Source organism: Brachyhypopomus gauderio, chromosome 1 (assembly GCF_052324685.1).
Source record: "Brachyhypopomus gauderio isolate BG-103 chromosome 1, BGAUD_0.2, whole genome shotgun sequence".
NCBI classification, from domain to species: domain Eukaryota; kingdom Metazoa; phylum Chordata; class Actinopteri; order Gymnotiformes; family Hypopomidae; genus Brachyhypopomus; species Brachyhypopomus gauderio.
In genome coordinates this window covers 41,788,902-41,812,253 of record NC_135211.1, presented here as the reverse complement: position 1 = coordinate 41,812,253, position 23,352 = coordinate 41,788,902, and the positions used below count along the sequence as shown (strand labels likewise).

The window sequence follows — 23,352 nt, the reverse complement described above, 5'->3', positions numbered from 1 at the left end:
GCGACTTGGTACAGGAAGCTGAGAGCTCAGGAGTTGACGGGGTGCAGGACGTTTTTAGGCGAGGAACTCAACTCGTTCAGGTGATCCAGGAGCAGGAGCATGCTCGGGAACCAGGAGCTTCCTTTAGCCCTTCAGAGGTCAAGGCTGCTCTGCTTTGTCACAATGACTGGGTGGAGGATGCTGAGAACAGAGCTACCCTCCTATGCCATCATGTTCAACAGCTGCAACCTGTGGGTTTGGGTACTCTGCCTTCACTTACCTTGCGTGAGCTAGAGGACCACCAGCTTAAGGATCCTGCCATTTGCAAAGTCTTGCCTTTGGTGGTTCGTAGACGGCGCCCTTCCAGACGGGAGAGACACGGTATGGACGTCAGGTCGTTGGCCATGCTGAAGCATTGGGATAGACTTAAAGTTCAGAATGGTATCCTGTACCGGGTGACGAGAGACCGTGTGAGCAAGATAAAGAGGCTTCAGTTGGTGTTGCCGGTTAGCCTAAGGGATGTTGCCTTGGAAGGTGTGCACGACTTGGCTGGACATCAGGGTCAGGCCAGGACTCTCCATCTAGCGAGGCAACGTTTTTTCTGGCCCTACATGGAAAGGGATGTGAAGGAGTATGTTCGTTGCTGTGGGAGATGCATTCTAGCCAAGACGCCGGAGCCAGCCGCACGGGCCGCTTTAGAGAGCATAAAGACATCAGCCGCTATGGAGCTCGTTTGCATCGACTTTTGGTCAGCAGAAGATAAGAACAAGAACTCCGTTGATGTACTTGTGGCAACCGACCATTTCACTAAGATGGCGTATGCTTTCCCATGCAGGAATCAGACTGCTAAGCAGATTGCCAGGAAGCTGTGGGATTGTGTTTTCTGCGTTTATGGTTTCCCTGAGCGTATTCACTCAGACCAAGGTCCCGGCTTTGAAAGTGAATTGGTTGCTGAACTGCTGCTATTGTCTGGGGTTGCCAAGTCCCATACTACCGCCTACCACCCCATGGGCAACGGTGGTACAGAGCGGTTCAATCGCACCCTCGGCAATATGTTACGTGCCCTTCCCCTTAGAGCAAAGCAAGAATGGCCGCAGCAGATCCAGACCTTAACGTTTGCGTATAATGCAACTGTTCATGAGACTACGGGTTTCGCACCTTTCCATCTGATGTTTGGGCGCATACCGAGACTTCCAGTAGATGTGATGTTCAAATCTGTCCTGCATGATTCCATTGTGGCAGACTTCGGCAGTTACTCCAAAACTCTGCTGTCATATCTATCTGAAGCTGCTAGTATTGCTCAGAAGCACGCTGCCAGTGAGCAAAAACATCAGGCCCATCAGTATGATAGGAAAGTAAAAGGCGTCTCTCTAGAGGTCGGTGCCCGGGTTCTACTTGCCAACAAAGGAGAACGAGGCAAGAAGAAATTGGCTGATAGGTGGGAACCCATGGTGTATACTGTTGTTGAGAGATGCCCCAAGACTCATATCTACAGAATTTGTGATACATTGGGTCATTTGAAGGTCGTGCACAGGAACCTGTTGCTAGATGTAAGCTTCCTTCCTGTCCAAGGTGCACTGGAGGATCAACCGTCGAACAGCTCATCTGCTGGTGACTTGGATGCTTGTGGCGAACCTGATGGACTTAGCTGTCTGGGGGAGGAGTCTTCCCAGTCACGGACATCATTGTGGGTCTTGTCCGACACAGACCGTGCCGTCGGAGACACTGTAGCAGGGGAGGTCACGTCACTTTCCACAGACAACAGTGACACCTGCTGTGGAAAAGGGGACGGTATGGATGATGCACGCGCTGCTCTCATGTTACCCGAATTGACAGTTGTTCGAACCCCTGCTTCAGTTGGCTCTGAGGAGACACAGGCTGATCCTGACGTTCCCGATGCATCTCATACCCCTGGTCGTCGATGTGATGACTCGCAGCCGACCTCGCCCGAACGTGTCTCTGACAGGGTTATGGTTCGAAACAGGGTGGTCACCAGGGCAGGCAGAGTAGTTAAGTCGGTCAACAGGCTTCTGGAGAACATGGTTCAGAGACCCATTACATGGGGTATGGCATCACCTCGAAAAGCTTTGTCAGTAATTTAGTAATCTTTGGATGAGTCCCGCTGTATATGCTGTTTGTGTGTGTGTATGTGTGTGTATACTTTGTTGTGGTATTGTCATCTTTAAGTATAGGGGGACCAGGTCGTTAAGGTGTAGGCTGCGCCTTCATGTTCCTGAGGGGTTGGAGGCTTGATCAACCTTCTTTTCCCTCTGATCCGTTTCTTACGGATAGCTTCTGTCTGAACTATGTGATTAGATCTCAATATTGGCTGGTCCCATGGGATGCACTTGCATAGTGTTGTAGAGCATCCTATTTGCCGATGTGACACCCATGTGTAGGGCTGTTTTGGTGAAATTAAGGAGGGGTGAATGTAACAGGTATAAAATAGAAGGAAAATTTTAGCGATTTTTTTTTTTTGTTGTTTATGGAATTTATTTTACTATGCAGCATATTAATTTCACCAAATATTGGGAGTGTTGCGATGGGCAGTGTCACGAATTCTGGTGACCGTTGGGTGACGTTGGTGACCGTTATTTTTACGCCTCTCGTCAGTCTGCATTGGATACGGCAGAGAGAGGTGCATGTTCTTTGTGAATGAGGAGCCTGACTGTGATGTTTCTTTTTTTATTATTATTTCACTACAGTTTACAATAAACCTCGGTACGCCAAGAGCAACTGACTTGCGTCACTTTGTTACTACTACAAGAACACAACGCAGAGAGCAAGGGCCGATATAGGGAAGGCCAGTTACACTATGCTATACTGTATGTTGGCTGTTGTAATACTACATGCTATATCTCATTTTACATGTATATTGTGTTTGTACCATACTTATCGTACATTTACATTTTTACATTTACATTTTTAGCATTTGGCAGACACCCTTATCCAGAGCGACTTACATTTTTAATCTCATTTTTTTATACAAGTGAGCAGGCCCGTTGACAGTCTTGCTGGGGCCCGGGACAAGAAAGTTTCATGTGCCCCCCCCCCCCCCCCCCCCCCCCGCGCACGTCATTTGAATTTCCTCTGTAGCAGACAATCCTTCCGTTAGGTCATATAGTATATAATATAGCCACACATCAAAGCTGTTTCTGACAGGTGACTAGTTTATACTTGACGCGTCGCCAGCGGCGCGAGGGTTCGCGCAAAAATGACGTAATCGCAGTGGCTCCGCCTGTATGGGAGGGCCTCACGCGCTGTCGGTTCGCGAGGTCGTGCACCTCTCGAATTTTGTAACTTTGCGCGCACCGCGCTTCAGCGCCATTAACAAAGTCATGTTTGTAGGGTTCATACACCTTTACAAGGTGGAATTCAAGCACGTGTACGTCACTTTAAAGGTTCATTTCAATATTTTCTACCACGTTAAACTTAATTAAGTTAAATATTTATACATATACTCGAAATGATTCGAAATAATTCGCTTTTTATCACATTATTTAATGGTTGTTTATTTTCAAAACGCCCAATCTTAACGTCTTCACGAGAACTGTTCAGTCAGACAGCTATTTGTTGTGAAACGAAGTAGTTACAATTTCAAGCATTTTCAAGTACTTTAGCCTAAATTCCAGCACTTTTCAAACCTGGAACACAATGCAACTTTAAAATTCGTCAGGTAAATGTTTTTCCCTTCTTTTCTGCGCTCCAGATTTCTGTATTTACTTTAACTATCCACCACTGTATTTCCCGCTGTTGGGCCAGTACCAGCCGGCTACGGTCGGTGCTGGATCAAACCATTTTCCAGTTGGAGGTGGGGGTGTATGCACTTAATGGAAAATATGCAGATAGGTAAAAAACATATATATTTGAGCCATTGAGCTTATTATGAGTACATAATTTTATATTAATTAAAGATTTCAAGATTATTTAAATCTTGAAATTTTGCTTGAAGTTGCGTTGAAGTTGCAAATCGCAACATCGCGACTTTCTGGAGGGTCTGTAAAGCTGTACGAAGAGAAGTCTCAACGTGCTCTATTGCAGGGGTTCTTAACCTTTTTCACTGTGCGACCCCCTTTTAGGCTCCGGTAAATTCCCCCCCCCCGTTTACGTTCTAAACACTCCACAGCTTTTGATTGCAAACTCGAATGCTTCGTCTGCAAATGGCGTAGCAACTTGGAGGGCCTGAGACTTTCCTTGGCTAGCACTTCGCCACAAACAAGACACCAGGGTTGCCAACTCTCACGCATTGAGCCTGAGACACACGCTCTCACGCCACACATCCGATTTCTCACACCGAAAAAAAAAACTAGTTTATTTACCTCTGATCCATATCTATGATTCAATGAGTTACTAGTTCGCTCTGGCACCAATCACCGGTGATCGATCGATCGCGATATAACACTTAATTTGTGTCCATTGTACACCCGCCCGGTAACAATTTACACTCGCCACCCCCTCCAGGTTCAAATCTCACTCCAAGCGATCTTGAAAAGTTGGCAACCCTGAACACACTGCGGTCGTGCATCCTCTCCTTCGCTTGTCTGCGTAAATCCATATTCTAAGTACTTTTCATATTTTCTCACTTTCTTCGTTTTTTTCTGTTCTGAAGTTCCTGGAAGTGGGCGTTTTGCATCCCCACTTTCAGTTCGACGTTCTACAAAACGCTCCATGGTAATCCAGCCTGGACAAGCGGAGCCACAATGAGGCAGTTTGATTCAATAAACTTTACTGAATCAACCTGCCTCATTCTGAGTCTTGATTCAGGTTCGCGCATGCACGTTGTGGCTCCGCTTGTCCAGGCTGAGTAAAGAACAACAAAATTTAGCTCCGAACCTGATTCATCGCACATTTAACTCAGAAAACACCTTATTTTGTGTCACATTCGCGACCCCCTTGGAAGGTCGCGACCCCCAGGTTAAGAACCCCTGCTCTATTGTAATAATAACCAGGGGGCATGTTACATGTATAACATTAAGCATGACATTAGTACAACAGCAGGTTAACGAGAAGCATTGGTGGAATGAACCTCGGAGTAAAAACCTGTGATCTATAGGGAACAGGTGTATCAGGTTAGTGAAGGTGAGCGCTTATGTGACTGGTAGGTTCATAGCATTGTGAAAGCACGCTGCCTCGCGCTTAGCTGGGTGATACACTTCGCTTAGGGGTTCCTCGTCCAGGAATTGAACTAAAGTAGAAAAATGTCATGCATTTCTGTATGAGGTCATTTGGCATGCGTTTATGGGCTAAGGTGAGGAAGGGAAAAGCAAAATAAAGTACCTAGTCTGCCCCAAGCGCATTCCAGTGTGTGCAAATGGGGACCCTTCGACACACAGAGAGTGTGTATGCAGCTGTTCAGTGTGCCAGTTCAGCCAGTTTAGCAGATAAAGGGGACCCATCGGTGGGCAGCACGGGGGCGTGGTTATAGAAGACACCGCGGAGCAACACGGGGGCGTGGTTATATAAGACACCACGGAGCAGCATGGGGGCGTGGTTATAGAAGACACTGCTGAGCAACACGGGGGCGTGGTTATATAAGACACCGCGGAGCAACACGGGGGCGTGGTTATGGAAGACACCGCAAACAAGTGTTTGATGTGAGCTACTGTCAGGCTGCACTGGTGGTGTCCATCAACATACAGTTTGACGCCTACATCTGTCTTACGTCTCTCAGTAAAAAGGCAGGTGCAAGAAACAAGAAAAACACAATAAAAAACTCTCAAGGAAACAAATGTCTGTGAACACAGCCTCAATCACAATCAATAACACGGGGGCGTGGTTACAGAAAACACCGCAGAGCAGCACGGGGGTGTGGTTATAGAAGACACTGCGGAGCAGCAAGGGGGCATGGTTATAGAAGACACCGCGGAGCAGCATGGGGGCGTGGTTATAGAAGACACAGCAGAGCAGCACGGGGGCGTGGTTATAGAAGACACCATGGATTGAGCGAGACATGATGTCCCAGATGTGCTCAATCGGGTTCAGGTCTGGGGAACGGGCGGGCCAATCCATAGCTTCAATGCCTTCATCTTGCAGGAACTGCTGACACACTCCAGCCACATGAGGTCTAGCATTGTCCTGCAATAGGAGGAACCCAGGGCCAACCGCACCAGCATATGGTCTCACAAGGGGTCTGAGGATCTCATCTCGGTACCTAATGGCAGTCAGGCTACATCTGGTGAGCACATGGAGGGCTGTGCGGCCCTCCAAAGAAATGCCACCCCACACTATTACTGACTCACTGCCAAACCGGTCATGCTGAAGGATGTTGCAGGCAGCAGATCGCTCTCCACGGCGTCTCCAGACTCTGTCAAGTCTGTCACATGTGCTCAGTCTGAACCTGCTTTCATCTGTGAAGAACACAAGGCGCCAGTGGCGAATTTGCCAATCCTGGTGTTCTCTGGCAAATGCCAAGCATCCTGCACAGTGTTGCTGTGAGCACAACCCCCATCTGTGGACGTCGGGCCCTCATACCATCTTCATGGAGTCGGTTTCTAACCATTTGTGCAGACACATGCACATTTGTGGACTGCTGGAGGTCATTTTGCAGGGCTCTGGCAGTGCTCCTCCTGTTCCTTCTTGCACAAAGGCAGAGGTAGCGGTCCTGCTGTTGGGTTGTTGCCCTCCTACGGCCTCCTCCACGTCTCCTGGTGTACTGGCCTGTCTCCTGGTAGCGCCTCCAGCCTCTGGACACTACGCTGACAGACACAGCAAACCTTCTTGCCACAGCTCGCATTGATGTGCCATCCTGGATGAGCTGCACTACCTGAGCCACTTGTGTGGGTTGTAGAGTCCGTCTCATATTACCACGAGTGTGAAAGGACCACCAACATTCAAAAGTGACCAAAACATCAGCCAGAAAGCATAGGTACTGAGAAGTGGTCTGTGGTCCCCACCTGCAGAACCACTCCTTTATAGGGGGGGTCTTGCTAATTGCCTCTCATTTCTACCTGTTGTCTATTCCATTTGCACAACAGCAGGTGAAATTGATTCACAATCAGTGTTGCTTCCTAACTGAACAGGTTGGTTTCACAGAAGTGTGGTTGACTTGGAGTTATATTGTCTTGTTTAAGTGTTCCCTTTATTTTTTTGAGCAGTGTATATTCTCGTGTATTCTGATAAATAATTACTTCAGTATGTTTTAAATGTGTAACGCTCAGGTGAGGCGACAGATGAGACAGGAATCCTTGCTTTCGCTTTTCCAGACATTACTTTTAATAAACATATAAAGCGCAATAGCGCACGGAGAACACGTACACATGCACACACAACGTGCAGACTCAGACAACAACGAGCACAGGACACTGCGCGAACACACATTAAGTAGAAAAACCACATAAGCCCCACGTGATTACGAGACGAGCCACAGGTGAGACGAATCAGCACAAGACACAACCGCAACCACGGAGATCCACAGACGCAGACTAGGAGATGTAGACGACGTAAACACACGCCCAAAGGGAGGGGTCGTGGACCTCAACATGACAGACGCCCCCTCCAAGGGCACTACCAACAGGAACGAGTGCCCCGAACCCACGTCGATGGGCGGATCCGACGCGCTCAGTCCTGCGTCTGGGAGGTGACTGCCCTCAGTGGAGAGTCCGCCACGAACAGCCTAGAACACCCTGGGAAGACCAGGGAAAACACGTTAGACAAACACAACGGCACGTTGACAAACACAGACAGAGGCACAAAAGGGAATAGGGGATTGGGCATACACACGGAATACATACGAACACAGGAACAGATACACACAAAACAGGCGCCAAGCTAAGCACCAGGAGGAGAGCGATCAGGGGAGAGAGACCGGGAGCTGCTGGTGCTGCGGTGGGCGGTCCTCCTCCTGCCCTCGCTGCAAACCCTCCACCGGGTGCAGCGCGGCTGAAGGACATTCCAGGTGGGCCGCATGGGAGTCCCCTGTCGGTCTCACATGCAATGTCGGTCTCCATCCTCCTCACCGCCCAGGCTCCATTTCATGGACTCTGCCGGGCTCTCACCCCGGGAGTAGTCCATGGTGCTGGCCTCGGACGGGTTGGAGGACACGCCTTCCTCACGTGTCATCTTCACCAAGTCAGAAGGGCCGTGTTCCTTCAGATGACAATACCATGGATAAAATGGCCAAAGGAAATCAGTCAACCAGGACAAGTAGATATTAATTTAATTCATTCAAAATAATAAATATATGAAATGACGCAGATCCAGGCTGGAAAGTCTTGAGAAACAGCTTCTGATTTACGTGGACAGTTTGAACTAGGTGTGGGCGGATCGATATTTATATCGATAGTATCAATACAAAGGTGAGGATCGGTATCGGATCGATACCACGGCGAAAATATCGATTCTTTTGCTGCAGTTTAGAGGTCTGCGCGGGACTGCTTTTTTAATCCTGCTCCCGCCCGCTCCCGCTTGTTTTAATCCCGCTCCCACCAAAAAATCGCTTGTTTTAATCCCGCACCCGCCCGCCACATACACATTTCTGTCGCCCCCGCCCGCAATCCTAATATGAATCGAATTAATTCGATTTAGTACTTGAAATTTTCTTATGTATTTATTAAAACAGCAATATAGCGATGGATCGCGCTGTCCCATTTCTTACCACAGTCCAAACACATGCTGTCAGTGACGTACACCAACACTTTCTGATATCAATCACAACAAGCCGATTTCCCTCTCCATTAATTACAATGGAATATGACTTCCATACATCAGACTTTCCTGTAGTTGGCTTAATTGTGGTGTATTCGCCTGTTTTAATTGAATTTTCCACAGCTGAAACTGGTTGACCGTCTACAGCAGGGGTCGGCAACCTATGGCACGTGTGCCACCATTGGCACGAGGCATAATCACTGGCACGCGACACGCTGGACCAGCATCAGCAAAAATATATATGATTTAATATAAATTATTATATTAATGGATTATACTTTCGCGAGTAAAAAGTATAGACACTTTTTACATTTCAAGTAAAAAGTATCGCCCCCCCCCAAACGGTTTGGAAGTATCGGTATCGGTATTGGCGATACTGACCAGTATCGTATCGGTACCAAAATTTCGAGTATCGCCTACCCCGAGTTTGAACCTTTGCTGCCCCACTGATCTCAATATAGATGACTCACTTTACAAGATGCATTCACTTCACTCAACATTCATGACCCATTTACACTCATGGCTTTCACTTCAGACAGCTGATAGAACCACAGAGATCACATTTTAATCAGACCCTCTGCTTACGGCTTCACCAAACTGGAGTCAGATCTCAGTGATGATTTACAGACCTGATGGGAGCTGCTCGGTTCGCTCAGTCCAGTTCAAACGCTGAACAGTGATGTCACGGTTCACTCAGAACCTGCGACATGAAGCTGCTAGAACCATCAGAGAGCCACGTCCCTCCCTACCAATAACACGAAGAAATGATTCAGTGCAGCAACATTTTGCACTGCTGAAAATGTGTGTAATGTGCAGGTGCTGAGCGATAAAAGTCTGAGTTACTGTGTGTGTGTGTGTGTGTGTGTGTGTGTGTGTGTGTGTGTGTGTATGTATGTGATGTGTGTATGTGCATGTGTGAGTGGATCAGACCATTTTATACTTATTCATATTGCCTACGTATTTATTCATTAAAGATTTTCAGTTTATCAGAGATAAATGTCCCGAGGTCTACTGACGCATCCCTGAGTCAAAGATGGCCGCCGTGCGAGTATATACATTAATGTTATTAATATCTCAGCGATACAACATCGCAGACACACGGTTCATACGTTTTTGAAAACTGGAAACTGTCCCTTTAAATGTTAATTCATGCTTGAGCAGACTGGCCACAAGATGGCAATACATGACCGAGTTGAAGCACGCCCGTATATGGCACCCAGTCAGGGACACGTATGCACACCTGCGTCAATCGCCTTCTATAACCACACCCCCGTGCTGCTCCGCGGTGTCTTCTATAACCATGCCCCCGTGTTGCTCCGCGGTGTCTTCTATAACCACGCCCCCGTGTTGCTCCGCGGTGTCTTTTATAACCACGCCCCCGTGCTGCTCCGCGGTGTCTTCTATAACCACGCCCCCTTGCTGCTCCGCGGTGTCTTTTATAACCACGCCCCCGTGTTGCTCCGCGGTGTCTTCTATAACCACGCCCCCGTGTTGCTCCGTGGTGTCTTCTATAACCACACCCCCATGCTGCTCTGCGGTGTCTTCTATAACCACGCCCCCGTGTTGCTCCGCGGTGTCTTCTATAACCACGCCCCCGTGTTGCTCCGCGGTGTCTTTTATAACCACGCCCCCGTGCTGCTCCGCGGTGTCTTCTATAACCACGCCCCCTTGCTGCTCCGCGGTGTCTTTTATAACCACGCCCCCGTGCTGCTCCGCGGTGTCTTTTATAACCACGCCCCCGTGCTGCTCCGTGGTGTCTTCTATAACCACGCCCCCGTGCTGCTCCGCGGTGTCTTTTATAACCACGCCCCCGTGCTGCTCCGCGGTGTCTTCTATAACCACGCCCTCTTGCTGCTCCGCGGTGTCTTCTATAACCACGCCCCCGTGTTGCTCCGCGGTGTCTTCTATAACCACGCCCCCGTGTTGCTCCGCGGTGTCTTCTATAACCACGCCCCCGTGCTGCCCACCGATGGGTCCCCTTTATCTGCTAAACTGGCTGAACTGGCACACTGAACAGCTGCATACACACTCTCTGTGTGTCGAAGGGTCCCCATTTGCACACACTGGAATGCGCTTGGGGCAGACTAGGTACTTTATTTTGCTTTTCCCTTCCTCACCTTAGCCCATAAACGCATGCCAAGCGACCTCATACAGAAATGCATGACATTTTTCTACTTTAGTTCAATTCCTGGACGAGGAACCCCTAAGCGAAGTGTATCACCCAGCTAAGCACGAGGCAGCGTGCTTTCACAACACTATGAACCTACCAGTCACATAAGCGCTCACCTTCACTAACCTGATACACCTGTTCCCTATTGATCACAGGTGTTTACTCCGAGGTTCATTCCACCAATGCTTCTCGTTAGCCTGCTGTTGTACTAATGACAGGTGTCATACATGTCACATACCCACTGGTTATTAATACAATACACACTACCAGTCAGAAGTTGGGACATTACATGACATTCAGAGAATCTAATATTTGTTTATTAGAATACAAAAATGTTTCTTTAACTTGTTTGGCATTTCCTGGTTTTATGTTGAAAATAATACAAGTAAACAGTAGGTGTACAGTTGTGATCAAATTTATTCAACCCCCACTGAAATAAAGTGTTTTGGCCAGTTTGACATTGATTTTGATCATTTCAGTCATCTTATTTACAATTATATCAAAGAGGCACTTATAAATTAGACAAACATAACATAATATTTATGATGGAATAACCACAAATGTCTTTACTGTGCTCACATCATTATCAGTTTTATTCAACCCCCTAGTGACATTATTTTTTAGTACTTAGTACAACATCCTTTTCCAGTTATGACAGCTTTCAAGCGTGAAGCATAGCTTGACACAAGTGTCTTGCAGCGACCTATGGGTATCTTAGCCCATTCTTCATGGGCAAAAGCCTCCAGTTCAGTCACATTCTTAGGCTTGCGCACTGCAACTGCCTTCTTTAGGTCCCACCAGAGGTTCTCAATTGGATTTAAGTCTGGTGATTGCGATGGCCACTCTAGAATGTTCCAGCCTTTCATGTTCAACCATGCTCTAGTGGACTTGGATGTGTGCTTCGGATCATTGTCCTGTTGGAAGGTCCAACGTCTCCCAAGCCGCAGGTTTGTGACTGACTCCATCACATTTTCCTCCAAGATCTCCTGGTACTGAAGGGAATTCATGGTACCCTGCACACGTTGAAGCTTTCCTGTACCATTAGAAGCAAAACAGCAATTGACCCCCCGCCATGCTTCACAGTAGGCAAGGTGTTCTTTTGTTCATAAGCCTGGTTCTTCCTTCTCCAAACATAGCGCTGGTCCATTGTCCCAAACAGTTCTAATTTAGTTTCATCTGACCACAGTACACTGTCCCAAAACCTTTGTGGCTTGTCCACATGACTTTTGGCATACTGCAGTCGACTTTTCTTGTTCTTTGGAGTCAGCAAGGGGGTGCGTCTGGGCGTTCTGGCATGGAGGTCTTCGTTATGCAGTGCGCGCCTTATTGTCTGAGCTGAAACTTCAGTGCCCACATCTGACAGGTCTTTTTTCAGTTCCTTAGCAGTCACGCGGGGATTTTTCTCCACATTACGCTTCAGGTAGCGCACAGCAGTCGCGGTCAGGATCTTCTTTCTGCCACGACCAGGTAACGTTTCCACTGTGCCCTTTAACTTGAACTTGCGAATGATACTTCCGATAGTGTCTCTTGGAATATTTAACAACTTCGCAATCTTTTTATATCCATTGCCATTCTTGTGAAGAGCAATAACCTCTTCTCTTGTCTTCTGGGACCATTCTCTTGCCTTCACCATGCTTGGAAACACACCAGTAGATGTCTAGAAGGAGCTGAGTATCACAGTCCTTTTAAATCTGCCTAATTGGTGCTTATCATGCTTGATTGCTGCTCGTTGACATCCACAGATGTTTTCAATACCTGATGGAAAACACTGGAATGAACCTCTGTTCTTAGGAGTGGTAGTCGTAAAGGGGTTGAATAATTGTGTCAATGAAGAAATCACAAAAAGGCCATTTAATACTTTGACAAAAAAAATTGATGCTATCTTAGTTGCATTTAGTTCTTTAACAAGTCCTTGTAAGATTTCATTATGAACACAATTACAAATGTGCACTGAATTCCATAAAACCCTTCGCAGCATTGGGGGTTGAATAAATTTGATCACAACTGTAGGTGTCCCAACTTCTGACTGGTAGTGTGTATATATATTGTAGCGTCGGTCCAATGGGGGACGACGCTAGCTACCCATGAGCCCCCGCGGCTCCGGGATTGTGTGTGTGTGTCCGTGCGTGTGTGTGCGTGCTGATAATGAATTCATATATAACACCTTTCCCAAATTATATTTGTCTTCTAAACAAATTTAAGCACAAGCCATTGCAATGTCTTTCTTTACTATTATGTACATGCACACACACACATAAATATAAACTACTGTTAACCTATATATTTAGACCACACCTTATTGTGTTTATACGCTATTAACACTGTGCTATACTGATTGCTATGCTGTATGTTGGCTGTTGTAATACTACATGCTATATCTCATTTTACATGTATATTGTGTTTGTACCATACATATCGTACATGTACATTTTTACATTTTTGGCATTTGGCAGACACCCTTATCCAGAGCGACTTACATTTTTTATCTCATTTTTTTATACAAGTGAGCAATTGAGGGTTAAGGGCCTTGCTCAGGGGCACCTCAGTCACAACCTCAGGTCTGGGAATCAAACCCACGACCCTCCGGTCACAAGACCAGTTCCCTAACCACCAGGCCATGACTGCCATGTACAAGTATGATTTGTTTATTTTTACCATGTAACTTGGAATTTACCCTTTGGGTGTCTATTGTTGCTGAAGACAAGAAGACACTGGTGGTATTAATACAAGAACACTAAAGACAACCAAGACAGAACAGACACAAGGCGGGAATAACGACAAACATGATAAATGGTGAAAACAGCACTATCTCACGATTCCCCTCTGGCGTCATGGTTGCCATGGAGCTAGTGCTGTTTTCACCATTCATCATGTTTGTCGTTATTCCTGCCTTGTGTCTGTTCTGTCTGGGTTGTCTTTAGTGTTCTTGTATTAATACCACCAGTGTCTTCTTGTCTGTTAATTCCACGTGTATTTCTTCCCCTGGAACAGAAGCAGGCAAACTCTCTGAGGGACGGAGGGTCATCATTTGGGGTTCATTTGGTGCTTTATTTAGCACACTGTGGTGTTCTTGATGACTCCAGGCCTCAGTCAAGAACACAGAGTTGGTGTGGGTGCTTCTGGAAGAACTCAACCCAGTGAAACGTCTGTTGTGAAAATCACAGCATACACTAACAAGTAAAAAGGTCGCCATCTAGTGGACAAACATATTACCTGGGGGTCTTTGGTTCTGAAGAACCAAATTTGCCTTCGTTTGTAAATGTGTTTTATGCTAAGCTCAGTTTCCCCAGCTGATCAGATGAGTCGTGTAACTCTGATAGCAACACAATTCCTGCATTATCCCACTAATTTTCCACAGTGGAGTCGTTTTGGGTTAATAAGGAATCATTGTTACCTTTGAGGGTGATTCCCCTGCCCTGTTGGTGAAGGAATACGGGTGAGTGACATGATGCCTGATTTTATGGTAATCAAATAAAGATATTTATTAAAAAGTGACTCTCCAAAAAAAAAAAAACGTTTCATTTTTAAATGGAAAATTTGTTTAATTTTGGTTTTATTGTAAGGTGTATGCAAAATGTCCTGTGGTGTCACTGTAATATAAATGAAGTATGAAATATAAACATCTAAATTCTAAAAAGATCAATCAGTAACACCTGGAACAGTTTATAAATAATTTTGGCATTATTGCATAAATCTTTACTTTAGCAAAATAAGGTTTTAAATTGCTCAAGACTCCTACAGCAATAATTACAGTAAATTAAGTTTTGTAATGAAAATGATGTCCTACTGTGTGACACGGATTGGCAGGTTTTTTTTTAAACAGGCAGTTTGATGGACAACTATGGGTCCTTCTGTCAAATTTGAACAAGAACGCCCCTCAGAAATTTTCTCGTGTGAATGCTGGATGGTGAGTTTAAGTCTTTCATTAATTAATTTACATTTTACATTTACGGCATTTAGCAGACGCTCGTATCCAGAACGACTTACGAAGTGCTTTGCTTCTGATCACAGAATACATCCTAGGAAATAGTACAGATAGTCCAGAATTCAAGACACCATTGAGTCAGACTACTACTAAACTACAGGAGTCAGTATTATTACCTTGTGTTTTGCAAGTTAGACATTTGCCAAGAAGCACAAATAACCATAAACAGACATACAATTTAATTAAGAACAACGGCAAGTGGTATCAGCTGAATTAGTGCTCTGGTAAGAACTCAACAAACAGGTGAGTCTTCTAGTCTTCAGTTTTTATCATTTCTGTCAAAATTGTTCTGTCATTTTTTGTTAGCCATGTGGTGTGACAGTTATACTTTAAGAAAATTAAAATATTGTTTTTTTTTAAACTCAAGGTTTAAAACACTATTTATTTTAGCATTCAACATGTACAAAATAATGTAAATATCCTGTGGTAAGACGTGGGGATATCACTTCATATGAATTTAAATGGGTTGATTTTTAAAATCACTGCATAATTTAAATAAAAAAAACAGCATTTCCACGAGCCTGTTATTGTTTTATAAGTGATTAAAAAAAGGCTACAAGTAAATGGAATTAACAAAAGTTATACATAATATACGTTTGTAAAGTATTAATTATAGTTTGCATGAAGGGAACCTTAAACTGTGAATACAATTGATCTATATTTAAAATTATTATGCATTTTTTTTATTTTACCATATTATGACGTCATACAGAACAATGTATGTTTAAAATAATGTTTTTCGCCTCCATTTTGTCACCCAAACATACACACATGGAGCCACAGCAGTGACTCCGTGACAGTGAACCTCTGCGGTTTGTCCACAAGGTGGCAGTAGTTGGTTAGAGTTCCCCTGCGACTCTCACGGTTTGGTTCGTTTGGCTTGTCTGCTAGATTATTGTACATATATTAGTGTGATTCTGATTCATTATAAGGATTTCTTTCATTTTATTTGTATTTATTTGTAGTTGAAACAGGCTTGGGGTTTCCTTTATTTTTCAATGAAGCCAGAATAAAAAAATGAAAAAATGCTTCAGTCTCAAATTGTGGTGTGTGTAAAAAATGACTGTTACCAAATGGACTGTCTTTAAATTACTGTAGCATATTCTGATAAATATGTGCATCTATAGTCATAGTTATGGATATGTATTTTAATATGAGTATGTGTGTGTGTGTAAAAAAAAAAAAATATATATATATATCTAAACTCATTCAGCCAGGTTTTCCTCTGTGTATACAGGATCAGGCCATTATGAAGAGTAAGTAAGGAACTAATTATTATTGATTTTATCAGTATTTTTGACAATTATTATTTAATGTATTTAACCCACAGGAGTTGATGACTGATGCATACATATTATTAAATCTCTTTCCACAGAAAATGTCTCCTTGTTCTGAATTATCTTCATTTATATTATTATTAGTGCAGTATTGTAGGTTCATATACTATATTAATCATTGACATTTCCAGTGCAATATACAATCTACAAATAGTCCAAAAAGACAAAGTAGCCTTTAAAAAGCTTTATTTAAAAATGAAAATGCAATACAATTTACAGTAAAGGAGATACATTAAGTGAAAACAGCAGTGAACTGTGTATTTTGGCTGGAAGTCACAATCCGAATCTGAAGGTTCACAGAAAGACATTTCACACATTGTGAAATTGTCATGGTCTTCAAACTAGACAGGCACTGGGTTAACAGCTCTCTGGATTCAAAATACTGACAAACTCATTCTCAAATACACTGTATACACGCCATTAACTTAAACATAATCCTATTCATAAAAATAAGCTTACTCTAAAAAAACCCAAAAAATAATACATTGATTATTGAAAGTTTAATGTAAAAAAAAAAAGCTCAGCAGTATTAAAAATGTGGTTATATATTGGTGAACAAAAAGGTGTGAAACATTTTTATATATTAAGATTTAAAGAACAAATTGAGTCACTGATTCATGGACCACGTACACTGATTCTTGAACACATGTCAAAATGTCCTGTGAATGAAGAACTCTCCATTTCTGGTGTCTGATTGATTACACATGAGCTTACTTTCAACTTCCTCTTTTGGTATTTTTCTGATTAAGTGATTATCAGATTCACTATGGCTGAATCAGAAATGTCATACTTAAGCAGTAGACAATAGATTTTAATGCAGTACGCTCTACTCAAACGTTAAAACGTTATATGACATCACACAATCATAGTTTATTGCTCCAGTTGAATTATGGGATAGGATAGTGTGCTGCATATTTCAAAATGGTTCCTGATTCAGTAAGCCATCCGGGTACTTTTCACCTACTGTTTAATGAATACTGTGTATTCGGACACACTGCCCTGTATCTCATACTGCTTTGCTGTACTGTGTAGGAGGGCGTACGGCATGTCGGACGGAGTCTCTGTGTTTAGTTCTTGTGGGGTTTTCCCTCCTCTTCCTCCTTCACGTCTGTGCGCTGCTCCTTTCCTGCTCCTCTCTTACTCCGCTGCAGGCCCACCAGCTCTATGGTCTCATACACAGGGTCTGCTGCCCCCTGGTGGCCTGTAGTGGTGCATTACAGTAAACATTAGAAAAGTGTTTCTTTATTTTTACACAAAAATGTTGTTGTCACCCTTTACTGGCAAACAGAAGCTCAGTACAGATTATGATTGTCAGGTTTAATTACCCATATGTATCATGTAGAACACGGAGACTGATTTCAGTTGAAATTTTTCATAGTCTGATTTTATAGTCACTGCACATGTAGGACACATTTGATATTTCCTGTAAAATGTAATGGTGTGTTCTGTCCTAAATCTGTGTTCTTCTGTGTTCACCGCTGTTCCCTCTGGGTAATGTAGTCCCTCACCTGATGTGTGTCTCATGAGGAAACATCCCCCCTTGTGTTCACCGCTGTTCCCTCTGGGTAATGTAGTCCCTCACCTGATGTGTGTCTCATGAGGAAACATCCCCCCTTGTGTTCACCGCTGTTCCCTCTGGGTAATGTAGTCCCTCACCTGATGTGTGTCTCATGAGGAAACATCCCCCCTTGTGTTCACCGCTGTTCCCTCTGGGTAATGTGGTCCCTCACCTGATGTGTGTCTCATGAGGAAACATCCCCCCTTGTGTTCACCGCTGTTCCCTCTGGGTAATGTAGTCCCTCACCTGATGTGTGTCTCATGAGGAAACATCCCCCCTTGTGTTCACCGCCGTTCCCTCTGGGTAATGTAGTCCCTCACCTGATGTGTGTCTCATGAGGAAACGTCTCCTCTTCTTGCAGATGAGGAAGATGAAGAAGCAGGTCATCAGAAGGAGAGACGGCACAACCATCATTCTGGTGATGACTGCAGGTAATGGAGAATCTGAAACACACACACAAATGCACAGAATGGAAAAAGGTTTGATCAAGATATCATTCTCCCATTAACAAATGCGAGAAAACGTCAGGATCGTTATATCTTCAAAGTACCTTCAAGCATTACCACAGAAACACAACAGATTACCTGCGAGGCTAATGGAGATGGTGCCACTCATGTAGGAAGAGAAGTTGTGTATTAAAGGTCCTGACTTCCACTCGTCCCCAACATTGAACCGCACGCATTTAATGCTCACTTGGTTGTCATAGAAACAGCTGTATGTGCCCTGATGAGGATCGTCAGCAACAGGAAAGAGGAAGGAGGCTGAGTGACTGACAGCTGGCTGAGTGATTGACAGCCGGGTGGGCGTGGCTTCGGTTGGTCCAAGCGGGGTTGGGGTAGAATGATCATCCTGGGCGCTGTGATTTAGTGGAGCAGGTGATGGTGAGGCTGAGTGATTGACAGCTGGGTGGGCGTGGCTAATGTTGTTCCAGGGCAGTGTGAGGTGGAAGGAGCCTCCTGGGTACTGGGGCTGAGTGGAGCAGGTGATGGTGAAGCTGTGGCCCCTGAACACCGCTGGCCCCTGGAGGCCCCTGGATGGTCTTATGGGAGCAGAGAAGGAGACGCTGGGCTGGACCAGGAGATCTGGGAAGATACGGAAAGATTGTAAAATGTTCTGGATCAAATCATTCTCTTGAGAAGAAACCAGAATGCATTTCAACGTCATGTTGCACTGGCGGAGTTACCTGAGCAGACCACTCCAGCCAGAATTTTCACGACCGGCGCCGTCTTCACCGTACATTCCCTCAGTGCTTCTTCGGTTCCTGTACACTGGATCCCGAAACCCCACCCGTGAAGACCTACGCCTTCCTGAAGATGCAAAGCTGCCACGGAGGAACCACAGTTCAGCTGTCTGCAGACCACAGCCGCCTCCTTTAAGGACCAGAGCTCCGAGGCCACCTTCTTCCAGTCGCCACTGAAATACATCTCCACTGCCCCAGCGCAGTGTTCACTTACTCTCACATCATCGGGACCTGAAGAGACAGAAGAGCGCTGCGTCTGCTAAGCATTCACAAGGGAAGTGCTCAAGCATGTTAACACACCTTCAAAAGCCTTTTTTTAAGAACTGGAATTCTTAAAGTTGCCGTTGATAATGGCGTTTTTGCCAACACCTCTTAATACGTAGTTATTGAAAATTTATCATTGATCAAGTGACATGTTCTTCGGGGGAGGGGGTTGAATGGAGTTCGAGAATGGAAAAACGAGAGTGGTTGAAACAGGCAACAAACAGTCTGGTGGAAAGAAATATCTTCTGTTGGAGTGCAATGTTCAGGTACAGCTGATGGGACTGGGAACAGCTAAAGAACTAATGGTGGAAAGAGTACAGGCTGGTAGGGGCCACGTTCTTACCTGAGCAGGTGAGATTCACAGCACTACTGAGTGTGCAGTTCTGATCCTCACTGGCTGAGGTGCTGCAGTTAGACAGACGCTTCTCCGAGCCCATACACTGGAACTTGTTGGTCCCAAATTGGTATTTCTCTTCTCCAAAGAGCGCCCCCTGTAGAGTTAGTGGAGAACCACAGCCCAGCTCCCTGCAGACTACCTCTGCGTCCTGCCAGTCAAAGTCAGCCTCACACACTGTGGTCCAGGATTCCTCAGACTTCACCTCCAGTCTCCCAGAACAGAATCCACCTCCATCCACCAGTCTCACTGGTTCTGAAAGCAGACACAAAAATAGACAGAGATAAACAAGATTTCAAAATATGTTTATGGTTTATTGTAATTATGAATTAATTATTGTATGTTTAAACTTCGACCTGAGCAGACGAGTTCGGCATTGTGGCTGTAGAGGCCAGATCCCCCACAACCCCCTCCACCACGATGCGCCGAGACTCCGTGATGTTTGCACTTTTCAAGACTTGCCTCCTGCCCCTCACAGCGAACATCCACTCTGGTGCCTTTGTCCTTCAGCTCGAGCGCATCGGAAATGTTGACGGCATTTCCGCAGCCAAGATCTCTGCACACCACCATCGCGTTTCTGAAGTCAAAGTTGGAGCTGTACACGCGGTGCCACTTTCCGTCGTAAAACACCTCTGGCTTCCCGGAACAGTGACCGTCGCCACCCACGAGTCTGACCAACTTCATCTCTATACGCACATGTGGAGACATGAAAGTGAAGCTCAGATTCTGTTACCAAATGAACTGTGTTGATATTCACTAAAAAACCCCAGAGCTTCATTTAACAATAAAGACCCATCACACCACATCTACAAATAGCATCACTTATAGCTTCTAATATATAATTCATTTTAAATAGTTATAATAATAATCATCATAATAAATCTTTCAAGAGGATGTAACAATGGAATTACAGTTAAAACTAGATTTGCATTTCCTGAAGGAAATACATAGTGCTTGACAAAGAGATGTGTGTGTATGTGGAGTGTGTATGAGAGAGATGTATGTATGTGTGTGTATGTGTGGTGTATATGTGTGTATGTGGAGTGTGTATGAGAGAGATGTATGTATGTGTGTGTCTGTGTGGTGTATATGTGTGTATGTGGAGTGTGTATGAGAGAGATGTATGTATGTGTGTGTCTGTGTGGTGTATATGTGTGTATGTGGAGTGTGTATGAGAGAGATGTATGTATGTGTGTGTCTGTGTGGTGTATATGTGTGTATGTGGAGTGTGTATGAGAGAGATGTATGTATGTGTGTGTCTGTGTGGTGTATATGTGTGTATGTGTAGTGGGTATGAGAGAGATGTATGTATGTGTGTGTATGTGTGGTGTATATGTGTGTATGTGGAGTGTGTATGAGAGAGAGATGTATGTATGTGTGTGTCTGTGTGGTGTATATGTGTGTATGTGTAGTGGGGAACAGAGAGATGCATGTATGTGTGTGTCTGTGTGGTGTATATGTGTGTATGTGGAGTGGGTATGAGAGAGATGTATGTATGTGTGTCTGTGTGGTGTATATGTGTGTATGTGTAGTGGGTATGAGAGAGATGTATGTATGTGTGTGTCTGTGTGGTGTATATGTGTGTATGTGGAGTGTGTATGAGAGAGATGTATGTGTGTGTCTGTGTGATGAATATGTGTGTATGTGTAGTGGGTATGAGAGAGATGTATGTGTGTGTGTGTGTGTGTGTGTGTGTGTGTGTGTGTGGAGTGGGTATGAGAGAGATGTATGTGTGTGTCTGTGGTGTATGTGTAGTGGGTGTGAGAGAGATGTATGTATGTGTGTGTGGGGGGGGCATTAAAAAATAACTCACTCACTACTTGAGAGTGGAGAAGCCTTGTTTAATCTGAATTGCACCCTCCGAACAAACGATCGTAGTTTGGGACATATTTAACTTATCGCTTCACTGAAGAGATTGTATGAGAGAGGACCCATTTCTGATGACTTTGGTGTAATTGTGTGTGGTTTGACCCAAAAATCAAACAGGAAAATCTCAACAAAGCTGATTCTGATTCTGAGTTTTTATGGGAGCCAATTCATTTCAATGGGGCTTTAAAATTTTTTAACTTAAAAAAATAATAATAATTTAACTACAACTCTAATCGACTCAAAACATATAGCACACCTGTCAGAGCCGAGACCTTCGAACGGAGTTTGTACATTAAGCGGTTTGGGCTGCATTCAACAAGAAGATACTGAAACGTTTGCACAAAAAGTCTTCAGTCAGCGTTTGAAGATCTGGCTAAACTAGCAAACCTATGGACTACGACAGGAGGTCTGCTTTGCTCTTAACATCTTAAACCCTGATCTCTTGGTAATTCATGAGTACCTCATACATACTTTCTTGTTTACAAGTAATATGCAAATTCACATTGACAAACAACAACATGCTAATCAGCAAACCAAAATGTCTGTCCAGAATATTTAGTATTTAGTATAATCACTGCTGCTGACACAAGACTCTTTAATGGAACATTGTTCATTTTGTTGATATCACCCTGCTCTATTAACCACAGCAGTTAAACAATAAATATAATTATACAGTGTGCTGGGCTGGGCTGGGACTGAGATCTGTGACTAGATCACAGACGTCTGTCCCAGCATGTCCCTGCCCCCCCCCCCCAGTGTGCTGTAGGACCGGGATCTGCTCCCGGACGCCCAGCCCAGTCCGTCCAGCACTGGTGTCTGAGTCCTACCTGCACTGGAGCAGCTGAGCACCAGGATCAGAACAGTGAGCATGTCTGGACCCCGTCCTCCACCAGCTGATCTCTGTCCTTGTGTCTGGACCCTGTCCTTCACCGGCCTGTCTCTGTCCTTCTGTCTGGACCCTGTCCTCCACCGGCTGGTCTCTGTTCTTCTGTCTGGACCTCGTCCTCCACCGGCTGGTCTCTGTCCTTCTGTGTGTCCTTCTCTGTCCTACTAGCAGCACACTGAAGTTACACTCTCTCAAATATATGAGACCAGTTGTTGTGTTTCTGTGCATGAGCACGTGGATGTATGAGCTTGCATGCATGCGTATGTGTGTATGTGTGTGTGTGTGTGTTCTGAAAGATGCACTCATTATCAGATCTTCACACACTGCAGAAACATGGTGAGCACCTGTGTGACAGGGATGCGACATGGTAAGGTGTGTGTGTGTGTGTGTGTGTGTGTGTGTGTGTACACACACACACACACACACACACACGGAACCCTGATGCAAATGATTAATGTACAAAATCTCTCTCTCTCTCTCTCTCACACACACACACACACACACACACAGAACCTTGTGGGATCAGAAAATATAAATGTATGTTTTAACGTTTCCTTTGCATGTTTTTTATTTTTATTTGTCCAGTTTCACATTTGTATTTGACATTTAAAAATGTACACTTTATTTACACTATTTACATCTTTAATGAAAGATATTTGTTTTTTGAGAAATGGTATTTCATATACTGTATATTTTGTTCTCATGATTTAGAACAGTTACGAAATAGTTGCAAAACACTCAGATGCTACTTATAAGTGATATTTCATCATATTTTCTCTTTTTCCCTAGTCTCTTATCATATCTCTCATCTGAGGTTTGATTCTCTGATACCCTGTTTCCTGTTTCTAGTTCTTGATGTTTCCTGTTTTGTAAGATAAATGTCTCCACAGTTGAGCGGTCCTGATTATTAAAACTAATACAGGCTTATCTCCATCTCATCCTGGCGTTCCAGAGAGACGCACTGTCTGCTCCTGTCTGTGCTTTAACCCTTTCATGCCTGAGTGATTAAACGTAGGCAGTGTTGCGA

The 23,352-nt window shown here is 44.6% G+C and overlaps 1 protein-coding gene across 1 annotated transcript; it reads right to left on the bottom strand.

Annotated features, from left to right (window-relative positions):
* Positions 1–16,303: 16,303 nt before the first annotated feature.
* On the bottom strand, positions 16,304–22,470 carry LOC143521073 (CD5 antigen-like). Its single transcript, XM_077013652.1, has 7 exons — positions 22,267–22,470; positions 19,927–20,256; positions 19,520–19,825; positions 18,856–19,143; positions 18,257–18,754; positions 17,993–18,115; positions 16,304–17,315 (listed from the first exon to the last, which is right to left on the bottom strand). Exons 1-7 carry the CDS (start codon positions 22,307–22,309, stop codon positions 17,182–17,184), a joined length of 1,722 nt encoding a protein of 573 aa, XP_076869767.1. The 5' UTR covers positions 22,310–22,470; the 3' UTR covers positions 16,304–17,181.
* Between the last annotated feature and the right edge of the window lie 882 nt (positions 22,471–23,352).